This window comes from Amphiura filiformis, chromosome 11 (genome assembly GCF_039555335.1).
Source record: "Amphiura filiformis chromosome 11, Afil_fr2py, whole genome shotgun sequence".
NCBI lineage: Eukaryota > Metazoa > Echinodermata > Ophiuroidea > Amphilepidida > Amphiuridae > Amphiura > Amphiura filiformis.
Window position 1 is genome coordinate 32,692,245 of NC_092638.1, and position 16,247 is coordinate 32,708,491.

The window sequence follows — 16,247 nt, forward strand, 5'->3', positions numbered from 1 at the left end:
CACGGATGGCCACAATGGGTGTGACACCATGGGTTGTGACTGAACAATAAGGTGTGTGATGCTATAAATTGGTCCACATGTGTAAAACAAATAAGGCTACACATACCTTTTTACAATTTTACGTTTCATGAAATATTTTTTGATTTATTTCAAAAAGTGTTAAGGGGGAAAACTAATACATGACAGGGGGGTCATTGGCATACTCATTCAAATTAATGGTATCAAAAAGTATGAGGGTACAGAATTTTAATTGATAAATCATCAACCCAAATGGGATGTTCCTGTTGAAATCCATGCCCCCTATGGAAGACATGACCTTCCACATAAGGCATGACAATTTCAAATGGAATTCAGGTAGCCCCATTTGAAATTCTCACTCCTTGTGGTCATGTCTTCCATAGGGGGGCATGGATTTAAACTGTAATAGTGCAATTTAGTGTTAAAATGTAGCTGGGGAAACCCCTAATGAATGACTCAAACTTAAAATGTAATGGTAGCTGGGGAAAACCCGCTATGAATGACTCAAACTTGTATGTTACGACTCGGCATTACTTACCATTATAAGTTGTTCTTTTAGTATATTCACCATCTGTTTATGTGCTGATGCTATAGCATGGTAGTAATATAATGTCAAACTGTAAGGGGAAAACCAAATAAACAGAGATTCTATTATGCTACAATTGACACAGTTGTTTATGGATTTCTGTTGCTTCAACCAAAGCGTGGTGATTTGGGGCCAAAATAAACAAAAAATTTGTCAAGGTAGGGCATATTATTAGTGCCATTTAGGTTATGCCAATACAACAATTTCCTTTTTTAGGCCTAACAGTTGATCAAATTTAAATTTGCACACATGAAAACAAAAGAGGTCCACAATTAGGTCATACTGTAGTTTGATCAGCTAGTTATCGGCAGGCCTTGTGACATCGTGGATTAATATTAATATAATATATTATATTTTATTTTGAGAATTGTTTTGTGACATCTTGCAAGAAGCATCACAGATTATTAATAATCAAAGTACTATACTTTTGTCTACTTTCGGTTATTCCTTCATGTAATTTTACACAAAGTAAGGGTTAGGGTTAAGGTTAGGGTTAGTTTAGGGTTAGGATTAGGGTTAGGATTAGGGTTAGGGTTAGGATTAGGGTTATGATTAGGATTAGGGTTAGGGTTAGGGTTAGGATTAGGGTTAGAGTTGGGATTAGATTACACGAAATAATTACATGAAGGATCAACCCTACTTTATTTAACACACAAAAATGTAGACCAGACGGGTCAACTATGTCAATTATCACTCTTTATGTGGGTCTACTTTTCGGCATTATGGTAAAAGCCTAACAATTCCCGCCCTTTACAAGCTGATCAAGCTTAAAGATGATGGAATAATATCAAACTATAGAATCAAGCACGATACAAGGTGAATGAGTACATTTTCTCTCCAATGAAATGAACATTGCAATTTCTTGATGATACAAACATTTTAAATACAAGTACACCTTCCTAAATAACCATTGATTTGCTCATCAATGCCATAGGCTTCAATATATGAAGTCCCAAATTTTGACAAATTTTCTCAAAATACCAAGCCATATCTTAAGAACCACTGAACCAATACTAGACTTGTTTGTACTCATTTTAGTACATTTTTCAAGCTTATTCCAAATATGGTCACAAACATTTATAATTCTTAAATTTTTGAGTTTTCAAAAAAAAAATGAAACTTGTCGTCTGCATTCGACACCCGCAGGGAGAGGGTTAATACTTACAATAAGACAACAATAAGTGGTATAACAAATGCAGCGGATGCGATGAAATCAATGGCTTTGTTGAGCACAGCAGGGAAGCTATCCACGGTCTCTGTCATCACACTCCAGATTGTCTCACGACCACGGAATGGACCGCAACCTTGTGAGGGCGCAATGCTGGAAATATGCCAAAATTAAAACATCTTATTAATAGCTTCATCAGATCACCAATACAGTAATAAGGCCACAATTACCGACCATGAAATTAATCAAAAACATTTTTAATTATTATCCCAAGTGGCCTTTATTCAAAACCATGCACCCTGATTTGTTGAAACGTGTGATGTGCAAGACATAAAAATAACCATAAAATGGGCTGGGCAATGAATTCTATATATTCTTCTCGCAGCAAAGCGTGATGCAGTACAAGCATTGCGTGACACATAAGACATGCGTATTTTGACAATTATACCTGCGCAGCAGTCGAGCAGTAAAGTGCGCGCAAAGCGGGTTTGGAGCACTGTTATATACTTGGGAGTTCAGTGACATTTTGAAAACAAAACAAAAATTTTTCAATAAATTCATTAATTTGTAAGCTGAATAGAAATAAAGGGCTTACAGTATGCTTTTGGGACTCATGTGTCCACAGCCAGAATTGTTTTTAAATAATGGGCTCGGCCGGATGCCTCCCCCATTATTGAAAGTTTGCCTCGACACATTATTTGCCTGTTAAGCATACTATATCGCCCCTTATTTCTTTATTTGAGGCATTTGGGCTGATCATTACACTATACCAACCCAACTTAAGCAATATACTTACGCTGCAATTGAGTATCCCACTGGTATTATACATAACATAAATGTGACGAGTAAGATAGCCATGAAGAATATTCCTGATCTGGAAGCACGGAATGGTCTAGAGGAAGGCACCATGTTGTACAGAAGACTCCATTTCTTGAGGTAGAAGAATACAAAGCACTTGATGACGCAGACGACTGGTAACAATGGAGCATAGAATGAGCCAATCCTGTAGATGCAACAATGTATGAAGTAGGAACAATTTATGAAGTAGGATTTGAAATTACTTGGTACTCTAGGTCGCTAAACATATGTAGGATTTAATCTTTCCATTAGAGAAGTCCTTTTCAGAGGACTGAGCTTTCAGGTACTCTAACAAGTGCGATCTTCTGGCAAAATGAGCCTATATATAATTTGATTTTTTTTTCCTCATATTATGCCAATTATTTATTTTTTGATAAAAGGAATGTAATTGGCATGGCATGACCTTATCTGCAATTGTGGAAAAACAAGGTTGGCACACTTTGGCTGTCTTTTGGCATATCCCTCCCCCAATTCAATGTTGAATGGCGCCATGTTGTCCGCAGGTCCAAAAGACCCTCCAACGTTGAAAGGTGGGGAGTGGGGAAGGGTGAGATACATGGGGGAGTCTGTGATTCACATACATTGAATGAATGTTTCACTAGCCTATCCAATCTTGATAGGGCACATATTTCAATTGTTTAGTACAAGTGTGCCAACTATTTTTTCCAGGATTGTGACTCTGTATATGTACTAATTTAATTCAACATAATGACAGCTCTTTGAAACTGTAGATTAACATTATTTCCAAAATATACATTTGAAATTTTAATTCTTACCAGCACAAGGCTTGTGAGTAGACAATAGCCAGCACATTCTTTGGTATTTCAAATTCCATATTTCCTAATGCTTTCGCTATGCCTATTTTTAAATACTTTGCTGCCAATCTGTAAAATACAAAACAAATTATTAAAATAACACAATGTTCAATATACACAATTACAATAACATTATTCTGCCTCTGCGATGCATAGGCAGATTAAAGAAGGGCTATGCTGCAACACAATTAGGAAGACTAAAATATGAAATGTTAAGGCATATCTATAGCCCTGTTAAATTAAGAAAAATAAAGGGTTAACCCAACACTAATTGCAACAGAATCCACTTAATCACCATTCATTTCAGAAAAGTATATTAAATAACACATCAAAAGTCCCCAAATATCCAAGTAGTGGAACAGTGCCTAATTTGCATACATCCAAAATGGCTTGACCTGTCTCCGACATATACATGGTGATTTAAAATGAACTGTACCCAACTTCACCCATTTTTTAATATATATTTGCGGAGATTGTACATATCAAAAAAACTATCATAGAATGAATTTTGATAATAAGTGGTTTTAGTTAGAAGATATCTCATTTTCAGTTTATCATCCAATTTTTAGACCAACACACAGAACTATATAAGTTTATCCGTGTTCTCTACCGCAGTAACAAAATGCAACTACCATGACTACGTACATGTACAGCAAAACCAAGACAAATGTTATTTTGCATTATTAAATCAATAATATTGATATTCAAGTACAATGTCAGGTTTGCAAATATTACATGTTAAATAATACATGTAGAACATGAAATTGTAGAGGGAAATTTGAATTCAAATAGAAATGGTGCTGGTACAATATCCATTAACTCGTAATTGATACCTGATTTTTTCACCAATAATAGGAAATAGCCTTCTACCCTATTACAGCTTGCAATATAAAATCATTTAAATGTCGATAAGTATTTAATTTTAATTGTATTTATTTATCAATTCATCTTATTTTCATTTTTAAATAAGCATGCGCAATTTATGCTGAACGAAAGTGTCTCAGGGCAGTTGAGTGAGCAAAATACTGCAGAACAGATAGTTTGAATAAAATACTCATCTGTGTGCAACATCGTTTTTGGTGTGTTTTCTAAAAATGTACTTTTCTTCAAAACCATTTGAGGTAAAGACTAGGCCTGGCATTTTCGGGTAATTTTGTACCCGGGTACCGCCACAATTTTCAGGCGGGTAACCGGTACCAAATTGCAAAAAAAAAAAAAAAAAAAAAATTTTTATTTTTTCGGTTTTGTAGTGTCTCTGGACCTAGACCTAAATGCCAGGATCATTCATGGTTGACCTAAAAAAAAAAAAAAAAAAAAAAAAATTCAAGATATTTTGTTATTTTAATATGAAAATTGATAATTTGTATTCATGTCATAGTCTATTAATGATTTCAAAATGCATTCAAATTCAATACATTTTGAAATCATTAATAGACTATGAATTTTTTTGTATTTTGGGTACTCGGGGAGGGTATTTCCTACCCGGGTAATGTAATCTCGGGCGGGTACCCGTTTACCCGACCGAAAATGCCAGCCTTAGTAAAGACATGAATTTTTCACCAATACTAGGAAACATACTATCCTGTTACAGCTTACAAACACAAACTATTTAAACGTCGGTAAGTATTTTGTTTTAATTTTTGAAGTTGGGTACAGTTCATTTTAAATCACCCTGTACTACCTAAATCTGCATATGTTAAGCAGTGTCTGGGCGTGAGAAAAAATTCTATAATTATATTCTGTAATGTAACTGAACAAAATTGCAGGATTTCCGACCTTACAGGAACATTTTGGGAGAAGAGAATTCTAAGGTAAACCCAAAACTTGACCCCTCACCGATTGTATTCTCCCAGACGACAGTGCAACAAATTAACTGCTCGGCCATCTCACCCTAATTCTAATAGTATTTGTGGGAATTTCTATCTTTATCAACATACAATTTGGTTATCGTACAACCAATGATCCACAGAAGACAATAATTAAGAAAAAAATTGGTAACTTTCTGTGATTTCAGTTGACATATGTGACGTGCCACATCAGAAGGAGACACTTTTGGGCAAGTCATCAATTTTACATTTTACATATCTTAATATAGAGATATTTTGCTCCACAGCGCCGTTTTCCCCAATGAAATCAGACATTCCTAAACGAAGATATTGAGTTAGTAAGTTATGGTATTATAAAATTGGAAATTGAGATATCGACCTTTAAAAATACTATTGACAATGTTGAGAGTAGGAATTACCTTGAAAAATATCTCAAAAAATACAAGATGCCAGTTATATTCCGGTCTGAAACTATCCGACAATATTTTAAACATTAATAACATCACAAATTTGCAACAAAACCTATTTCTCCATTTATGATTCTGCCCAAAAGTGGCTCCTTATGACATGGCACATCACATATACTTGGGCAACCCTAATTCTGATATGTGACTGGTTTTCAATGACAAAATGACCAGGGGTGTGAGAGCCACAAACCAAAAACGCTGAAAACAGCGTAAAATCAGGGCAAAAATGCCTAATATGGGCTGATAATAAAAGAAAAAGGCGTAAATTTTGGCAACAAAAAACGAGGAAATCAGCTGAAAAGAGGAACTCTCACACCCCTGAATGACTTAAGTGGGACTTACTTTCTTGGGAATTCCCATAATAAGACAACCACTGTAGTTGCAGCAAAGTCAGTTATACTCAGCTTGTAGAATTCTTGACCTATGTAGGTTTCCCAACACTAAAAGACACAAAGAAAAAAATACATTTGATCAGGTAGGAATATATCAGAACAGCACATACACTTTGTGACAAGGGTGAAATTAAGCAGGAGACGGGAGCCGTTTGGCCCCCAGAAACTCTGCAATGGTCCCTGGTTCCATCTCATTTGTAGTTGACCAGGGGACACTTTTCAGGCATGAGACTGCACTTTCCTAAAAAAAACCTGAAAAAAATGAAAATGCGCGTGAAATTGGGCAAAAAGTACCAAAAACAGGCTGAAATTAAATAAAGTTGCGGAAATTTTGACTAAAAAAAAACCTGAATTCAGTTTTTAAACTGAAAATTCTCATGCCTGACTTTTCTCACAAAACCTGCCCTCTGGATAGTGAACCAAAAATATCAAATACTGCTTATTTAACCCATCCAGCATTATCAGCATTTCTTTATTTTTATTGGCCCCTTGGTAATTGGAAGTGGCCCCTGGTTTCTTCAAATCTTGGTGAACCAGGGGCCACTTTTTTCTGTGGAAGTGGTCCCTGGTTCAAGCTCTCTTATTTTCACCCTTGCTTTGTGAATGGGGATCCACATACTATGCTGCACTCTGTCTTCAATTCTGTCTCCATTCCCAATGGACATACCACTGCCAATTAGCCTTTTCGAGATATGGTGGACACAATAGGGTGGCGCTGCATAAAGTGGGTCTTTTGAATTTGCCAGGTTTTACCCAGTTTGAAGACTGTCCTCCTTTTGTGTACGCCATACTTCGAATAGGCTAATAAATGCAGGTGTCTTCAAGCAAAGAACATCAACTAATTAGTTGGAATGTTTTGAAACTCCCAACTTGCGACTTTATGCTCATTTTGTTGAAGCAGATCACACATGCTTTAATTAGGCCTAAAAAAATTGTTTGATTGGCGTAACATAAAAAAATTTTTAGGGTAGGTAGGTCGGGATTCTTTTTTTTTTTTTTTTTGTTTACTTTTTAAGCTGTAAATGTCGTTTGATAAAGGCTTTGGAACTTTTTTTCTTCTTTTTTTTAAATTTATTTATTTTTATTTATTTTTTTAAATTTTATTATTTTTTTAGGCAAAAAATAAATAAAAAAAGTTAGGGTAGGGCCTAATTTTAGGGTAGGTCGGGTTACGCCAATCAAACAATTTTTTTTTAGGCCTTACTGCATACACTTTGCAAAAACCTTCTGGTGTGTTGTTAGAAAAGCATGAGAAACAAATAAATGCACTTATGCGGATATCTTGGTAGCAAGATGGCGGATCTGTGCAAAAAGTTTCTTGCGACATCTCGCCAGAACCATTACGAATTATTAATTCAAGTCCTATACTTTGTCTACTTTCTTTAACACACAAAATATAGACCAGACAGGTCAACTAATAGCACTGTCAACGTGGGTCTGGTGGTGAAAGCCTAACATTTCTCGCCTATTATGAGCTGATCAAACTATAGTTACCAATGTAATATCAACTTCTACAGAATAATTCTTATTAGCATTTCCAAACAGATGTCAATTGCATGGTGGTGAATAGTCAATTATATACAGCTGCATGGCACAACATTACACAGTACAAAAATATTCAAATTGTTTCACTGGCTTATTAGGATTGCAACAGTTTGAAAAAAAATATGGTAATCTGCTCTTGATGCCATATGATGATGATGGTGGTGGTGAAAATATCTTCCTGAACACCACATACATACTAATGCATACTCTAACCATATAGTATTTCTTATTACTATACCTCATAAATATTTATTATTATTGGTCAATATCCAGCGTCTGCTATATTTTGCTAAGATTACCGATGGATAATAACAAGCGAATTTGACATTTTGTGAAACAAAAATGTTATTTATGGCGTGTTAAATAAAAAATTAGAACAATATAAATCTTAATTGATGGAACAGAAATCCCCAATAAAGTCAGGTTAGCAATAAGCTTAAAGGCTATAACCATGCGGTGTTTTTACTGTGATAGTGAAAATTCCGAGGTATAGTAAAACAAATACAACATGTTCCATTTCGGGGAAGAACTCAAAACTACTGGTCCCTCGGTGTTGGATGATTCAACTTTTTCCCTCCACTGGCACACCGGGAAGTAGTCAAATCATCCAACACCTTGGGACCAGTAGTTTTGACTACTTCCGGTCGATCCTTCATGTAATTATTTTGTGTAAGCTAATCCTAACTCTAACCCTAATCCTAACCTTAATCCTAATCCTAATCATAACCCTAACCCTAACCTTAATCCTAACCCTAATCCTAACCCTAACCCTAAACTAACCTTAACCCTAACCCTAATTTCGTGTAAAATTACATGAAGGAATAACCCTACTTCCCCTCAAAACATGTTGTATTTATATATTGCCCACAGAGGAGTAAGATAAAACAGAGCGCGTACCACCAGTCAAAGTCTCCGCCTCATCCGATAATGAGGGCCGATTGTTCCATGAAATGCGACAGACGAGACTGCTAAGCAATTACCGCGTATTTTCACGGTCTATCGCGTAATCGCTAAATCGCTCTATCGCGTATAGGAACGCAGCGCTGGCGTGATTGTTAGACACGGCATGATCGAATAATCGGCCCTCATGAATATGCGAGAACTGGTAGCATACAATACACGGGGACTTTGACTGGTTGTACGCGCTCTGTTTCTTCCTCCTCTGTGATATTGCCTTGATTGTATCTTACCTGAAGGTTGCCAGTTTCACATACACCACAATCATCAGCTTGATTTGGGCAAACAATTTGAGGAAAGAGTGAGAAGAAGAGGATACCAAGGGAAGCTAGACGTAAGAACACCGTCCTGTAGTCAGAAAGGAAATCAGTCACATAAAATCAAATCGAAACAAACTTTTATTTTCATTAAAATATCTTAAAGGAGACCCACTTCCACAAAACACAGAACATGTCAAATTTACTTTGAGATTTTTATATAGCTAAAATGACACCACGGACCACGCTCAGAGGTGTATGTGAGGTAACAATCAACTCCCTGAAAAACATGCGAGCCTAAGGCGAGCACCTCACCAAATTTCCGGAATTTCATGGGGGTGCAAGGGGGCTTGTCCGGGGAATAGGCTGCAGGGTATCACCCCCTCCAAAAAAAATTTTATGACATATTATCATCATCCAATTCGAAATGTAAAAAAAAATTTACATTTCCAGAATTTTTTTGTGGGGGCACGGAAATTCCGGAAGACTTACACCTCTGCATGCTTAGTTTTTGTACCATGTATATTTTTGAAGATTTAATACAATTTGCCAAAAGCTATTTGGGTCTGCGTAACAAATGCAATTTTGAGAAATACCTCAATAATTCTACAATTACTCATCAATAAATGGGGTATTATCAAAAGTCTAGTGGCAATTATTGATTAAATAATCCCTTTTTAAGAAAGGGACTGTTGAAGTTATTAAAATCAGTGTTGATGAACCTCAACAATCAGTGCTCTCCAATGTAAATTTAAAATACTTGACACATTTTCATGGTATGTGTCTTTTAAGGTTCAAAGTTAGGTTCAAAATACTATTTTGATTATGAGGGCTAATTGAACAAATTCTACAAAAAGTAACCCACTGCCATTTTCTGCCATAGAGAAAATATTCTTCATATCTTGTGATTGTCTGTGGTAGAAAACTTGTTCTCAATGCAGTAGTTGTAGGAATGATATCAGTAACAGACTAACAATTCATTCATTCCATTAGCCACCTAGGGTGCTTAACAATGTCATTTTGGGTGGGCGCTTATTTTTGACATTGTTTAAATAATTGCAAACATAAACAATGGCTCAAAATATTGACTTTAATTGTATAGATGGTTCCATGTTTATGTGTAGTTGGTTCTTGAACATGATTGGGATCATGTGTAGTAAAGTCGCTGGGTGGGGACTTACAGCGGCATGGGCCATTATAGAATGAATATGGTACCTAACAAATGTAATTTCAAACTGTGGACTGTAATCTTCAAATCTGACAATCACATTGAATATCATAGGCACTACACCAGGGGGTTGACAGTGGTTTGCCGATTCTCCAAATTTGGCCAAATTTGCACGTTACGGTATGCTGTACAGAAGCTGTCGCGAACCACAAAATTTGACACACGTATGGGGGCCGCCATGGGGTGCTAACAAGCGTGCAGGGGTGCTAACGAGCGTGTCCAATAGCACCCCCGCTACCATGGCTTCGCGTACAGTTACGCGTTCCCAACTGTCAATAATCGGGGGTCAATCACCTCGAGCTTGACAACGATGATCTAAATAGACTATTGTCTTACGTGTAGGCGTGTAACTCAGGGTTAATTTTCGTGTTTGAAACAGTATTTTCTTGTATATCCTGGCCAGGATAGGGGGATTGTTGGTCGGTTGGATGTAATCAATAAAAAAATGCCATTAAAATATTAAAAATAGCTCTTCAACTTTTGAAAAAAATGCACTGTAGCAGGCTTGAAAAAGTCTAACTGTGGATGCAGCAAGCCGCGATTTTACGGGTAATTTTCATTACTGGAACGCGGAGCACGGGCGCGATGCAGCCGGTAGAAATCGCGGTAGTGTTCCAGGCCTACGCGATTGCAAGGTAATGGCGGCGTCCATAGTTTGATTACATTTCTCCTTGACTGACCCTTCCCAATCTTATTTATTCCCTGACTACACCATTGAGTATTGTGATCGTGGTAGACGACAGGAAACTAATACTTACCTAACTAATGTGATAGTAATTTCAAACTGTGGACTGTAGTCTTCAAATCTGACAATTACATTGAATATCATAGGCACTACACCATTGAGTATTGTAATAGTGATAGACGGCAGGAAGCTTATGAGTAAATCCACAAAGTTATTATTGGATAAGGCACTGGTGGAATTCTGCAATATAAACACAATATTTCAAATTGATTTAAAAATATGTGAAAAAATTTAAAAAACATGCTATATATAATGCTATTATTATCATGTGCACTACACATGCTTAAATCAAAAGTGCAAAAGAAAGCTGGCAAGTACTATGGTCCATGGAGGCCAAAGGCAGCACATTTGAAATTGAGATAAGGGCAAAAAATGGGGTAAAAGAACAATAAATGCATAAGGTAATAATTATAGTATTAGTAACTCAAAATGCCTCCTTCGCCCCCCCATGGACCAAATCATGTCATATATACAAACCCCAGATACACACAGCACTCCTTGTTAATCAACTTTTAAACTTTTTACTGCATAAAAACAAAATTGAACAGCACATACTATGATCAGCTGGTAATAGGTGAGAACATGTGTACACGCCCAGTTTGTTGTCATGCTTGTGGTGCTACCATGTAAAAGAAAGAATATCTGGGCAAGTTCAAGTACCTACTGCATGTTGGTGAACAAAGTTGTGAACCACATCAACTGGTTCAACTGGATGTATAGGAAATTTTAATTTTTTTAATGAAAACAATGGGCTATTCCAGTTGAAATCCACACTACCCCTGTGGAAGATTTTGGAAATATCTTCCACAGGGGGAGTATGAATTTCAAATGGAATTAACACAACAGCAGCTCCATTTGAAACTCACTCTCCCACAGTGGAAGATTCAGCTTGAATCTTTCTCAGACGGTGTATGAAATTCAAATGGAGCTGCCTAATGTGCTTATTCCATTTGAAATTCATACTCCCCCTGTGGAAGATATTTCTAAAATCTTTCACAGGGGTGGTGTGGATTTTAACTGGAAAAGCCCAATGATCCGTGACTACCAAGTACTTACCAGGACAGCAAAGTCTGTAGTGAAGTAGATGAGATAGAAGGAGCCTCCTAGAATAATAAGCACTATCAGATTCAGAAAGACACGCAGGAAATACAGCTGACATTTCTTGAATTTGGTGCGTGTTTTTCTTTTCAAAGCTTGTCTTTCCTCTTCCAAGTCGCTCTGAAAATGAATAACAATGAGATACTTGTAATTTAAATACAGATTCTCAAACAGAAATCATGTGGTAATAAATTTTATTTCATATCAGACAATGTGAGACACCTTCCCAATAATAGATAAATCCTCCAAATCTCTCATACTGTATTTGTCCCATTTGCAAATATACAGATTTGTCATTAGTATACAAATATTGGCTGCTATGAGGGGCATGGTTAAAATTATAGGCCCAAGGTGATCTCAAAACCATGACTATGCCCCGAGGCGTAGCCGAGGGGCATAGTCATGGTTTTGAGATCACTGCGGGCCTATAATTTTAACCATGCCCCTAATAAAAAGCAGTCAATATTTGTTTTATATACCAAATCTTAAGATTCTTGTCATCTGTTTGGTTAAAAGCATCTATTTTGGGAAGAGAAATTAATAGTTTCAAATGAACGGCACACATATTACAATCTGCGATTTATGCGTAATTATAGCTGCGTGAAAACATTAACGTCGCGAAATACCATTTTACGCTGGGAAAAACGCGCAGTTTGATCGTGGACGCACGTTACCGGTCCATAGTTCATTTCCATGGACCGGTCCATAGTTCATTTTGCGGGCATAGTTAATTCAATGACTGCACTTTCAACCAATCAGATGACAGGAATCTATATATGAGGTATATAATTTTCTTTGAAATGGCCGCATCTTAATTAAATTACATGAAATTATATTAAAAGGCATATCAAATCACACAAATCTCATTTATCCACCTTCAAAACTCTTTATTAATTTGATTAATAATACTGCTGAAGTTCTTAATTGTGTCTGTATTGAGTATAATGAAACTTTTTGTGTGCCGTTTGTACGAGTACGAGAACTCGAGATCTGATCCTGGTTGCAATGGTTTACTGTGGTTTGAATAGGGTATGCACTTCCAGGCTGCAAGCTCCTGATTGTTGCTAAATGGTTTATATGGTGAGTCTTGGGCCACAGTGGTCAGCCAATTCCTGTAAAGTGTGCTGAGGCTTGTGGGTTTATGCCTATGTGTAGTGCACTATAAATCACTGCCTTTTTTTTATTACCCATGTTACTTATATTTGTCCCAAACCATAGTTTTTAAACTAAATCTGTGGAAGACTTAAAAGTCTTCCACAGAGGGAGTATAAGTTTAAAATAGAATAGACAATTGGGTAACTTCCATTTAAAATACTCACGCCAGTTGTGGAAGATATAAGTTTTAAAGCCATAATACAGGGGGAGTATAAGTTTCAAAATGATTAACCCTGACCAATTACATTTGAAAACCATACTCCCTCTGTGGAAGATACTTCCTAAATCTTTCACAGGGGTAGAGTGGAATTCAACTGGAATAGGCCAATAGCCCTACTGATTACTTACAGCTAGTTCATAATGAATACTCTTGTGCTTGAGATAGGAATTGTTAGAATCTGTGAGTGAGAAATCCCAGCTGGCAAACACTTTGTTACAATGCTTGTAATGGTGGTCCTCACGGTTGGTTAGATTCTCTTTGAATCCCTTGGCAGTGCTGGGAGAAAAAATCACATTCACAGAAAATTAATGTACATAGACACAAACAATTTTGTAAAATTATTTACGTTGGTTTTTACTGTGAACCGTGGACACACTCATGTATAAAATCTCAGTAACAGCCTACACAAAAAAAGGTTGTCCTCGATTGATTATAGAACCTGACAGCTATAATGAGTTATTCCATTTAAAATCCACATTACCCCTGTGGAAGATTTAGCTAAAGTCTTCTACAGAGGGAGTGTAAGTCTTGAATCAAATAGCCAATTAAGTAATACATGTCCTGTCTCCTGTGAAATGTCAAACGGTGTAAAAAGGTTTTTCAAAATAATTTAATTTTGATTAATTTTCAAATATGTGTGTCCTCGGTTAGGTGTAAAATCAAGAGGATTACTTAATGAAATTACAACTGTGGCCTATGGAGCAGTAATACACATAATCATGCAATTCGCAAACGCAAAATCGGAATCAACAGAAATTTTGGGAATAAGCTTTTTTTGTGGATATCTACTGGAAAATATCATATAAAGAGGATGCTAGAATCACAAAATACTCAAAACTTAAGAGAAATTGTGATTTTCTTATCTATTACTGTACTTACTAGTTGACCATAAGGATAAGACTCAGCACAAAGTAGACTATAGTAGTCAGGAGGTAGGCCAATGGTAGATCATATATATTCTTGTCTATTGGTATGAAGTTATCCTCCCGCTAGTATTATTTACATTATAAAAGACCGTGAATAGTTGCCATAAAACAGCTCTGTAGCTTCCAGTATTCCCTGTGGATATGGTATACAAAAACAAATATATATTTATGACATTTGTCAATGAAGCCAGGAAAAATTTACTTGACATTTACCGTGTATTTTGGCTTCTACCATAGACCATTGAAACATATGTTATGATGGTTCCACACTGACATAATTCCACCTACCAATGAACCAACTTCCCTTTTTAATTTTATATATTTTTTCTCTCTTTTGCCACAGAAGATGTAATGAAACATAAACAAGTTTGTACTCATCAAACATGACTTACAAGGTTTGTCAGGCTTGTTTCTGGAATGTATCACATTTGTGCAGTGCAAATTACAAACAGGAAAAACATTTTGCAAATTTTATACTAATGAAGAGAAAAAAACACACTCTAGATTTGTTGATTTTCGGTGGTTGGAAAGGGCAATACAACTTTTTTGTAATGATACACGTACAACAGAAGAACAAAAAAGAACTGCTGAGTTGCCAAGTAGCTCTGAACCACAAATGAGATCATAGTCACCAACAAAAGATGCAGAGCTTTGGTGCCCTATTGGAGTATTGTGTTACTTTGGTGCCCTGGATTTATTAATGTATGTTTTGAATGTGTTTGGCTCCATTTGGTTAGTACTGGACTACTATTTAATCGGTATTTCCAACCTTGGCTGCCATATTCAGACATGAAAAAATGTGTTACCCCCTAGTCTGCAAATGTCTAAAAATAATGCATGTCTTATGAACAAGATTCTTGAAATCTTCTTGTAAACACCATATATACCAAAATGTGAAACTCCGAGAAAAGTTTAAGAAAGAAAACAATGGTAGAAGAAAATGCTATGACTGGTATACATCCACTTATCCTAAGGTCCGCTAGTCCTAAGGTTCGTTAGTCTTAAGAGCTGCTAATCTTTAAGTTTGTTAGTGTCCTAACCCTAAAACTTCACCCTGACCAAAACCCTAACTCTACGCCTAACCATAATTTTTAGATTAACCAACCCTATTTATTTATGAGACTAGCTTACCTTTTTCCAGAGTAGTAAACCAAATATTTGTGACCCGGCAGCACAAATGAGCCGTAAATTCCCTAAATTGTATTCTGAGTTACGGTGTAAAATGTGTACGAAGGTCGTATTCATCCGTAACTTAAGCTGACCCGACATCTGTCTCATTTTGAGTCAAAAACTAATAAATAATTCTACTGTTGAAGTGGATAATAAGCTTCTACCTATAGATGGCCGGCTATAGAACTTTTAATAGCTCTGGTCTTTGTTTGCTTTTGCTAAATCCTGTTCAAGTGGTGGGTTACCAGGCATTGTATTTTGTACAGGTATGCATAACCAAAGCTCTTTGTACATAACCAACAATTAACAATGAGAGAACTTTCTTAAACCTCGTTGACTTGGGGATGATTTGAAATGACCGCCAATTATGACTGTTTGATATTTATTGCCAGCAATGTGGAAAAAGAGACACATGTAAAAACGTAAAAGCTATAATTTTGTTGAAGGAGCAAAGTTTAATAAACCATAACCCTGCTTCTGGATATCGTTTGAAGTCAAATGATATACCATTTTTAAGTTTATGATGTTTATTTTTAAACACGAAATAAAACAAAATTGACCGGGGAGGAATTTACGGCTCATTCGCCGTGAACGGTCACATTTTTGAATTAGTGAATCTTTGGACTAGCATTCACTCCCCCTTTGACCTTACCGTTCCTTCGAGAACATCAAAGAAGCACTGGTCAATTTGTTGATCTATCGGTGGTTCTGCTTCGCTATCCCCCAAACAATCCTTGCTAATTGACTCATAGTAATTCTCTTCACAGCTTAATGCTGAAACAAACAAAAAATAAAAAAATATATTGAAAACTAGAC

General features: G+C 36.3%; 1 protein-coding gene across 1 annotated transcript in view; it reads right to left on the reverse strand.

Annotated features, from left to right (window-relative positions):
- The window catches only part of LOC140164134 (transmembrane channel-like protein 7), a 57,868-nt gene that overhangs the window by 12,597 nt on the left and 29,024 nt on the right, over nucleotides 1-16,247 (reverse strand). Inside the window, exons 6-16 of the mRNA XM_072187378.1 lie at nucleotides 16,084-16,205; nucleotides 14,215-14,324; nucleotides 13,464-13,611; nucleotides 11,919-12,080; nucleotides 10,876-11,042; nucleotides 8,866-8,980; nucleotides 6,081-6,178; nucleotides 3,407-3,514; nucleotides 2,569-2,775; nucleotides 1,770-1,925; nucleotides 557-635 (exon numbers count right to left, since the gene is read on the reverse strand). Of these exons, the coding sequence (XP_072043479.1) occupies nucleotides 557-635; nucleotides 1,770-1,925; nucleotides 2,569-2,775; nucleotides 3,407-3,514; nucleotides 6,081-6,178; nucleotides 8,866-8,980; nucleotides 10,876-11,042; nucleotides 11,919-12,080; nucleotides 13,464-13,611; nucleotides 14,215-14,324; nucleotides 16,084-16,205 (1,472 nt within the window). The remainder of the gene's footprint in view (nucleotides 1-556; nucleotides 636-1,769; nucleotides 1,926-2,568; nucleotides 2,776-3,406; nucleotides 3,515-6,080; nucleotides 6,179-8,865; nucleotides 8,981-10,875; nucleotides 11,043-11,918; nucleotides 12,081-13,463; nucleotides 13,612-14,214; nucleotides 14,325-16,083; nucleotides 16,206-16,247) is intronic.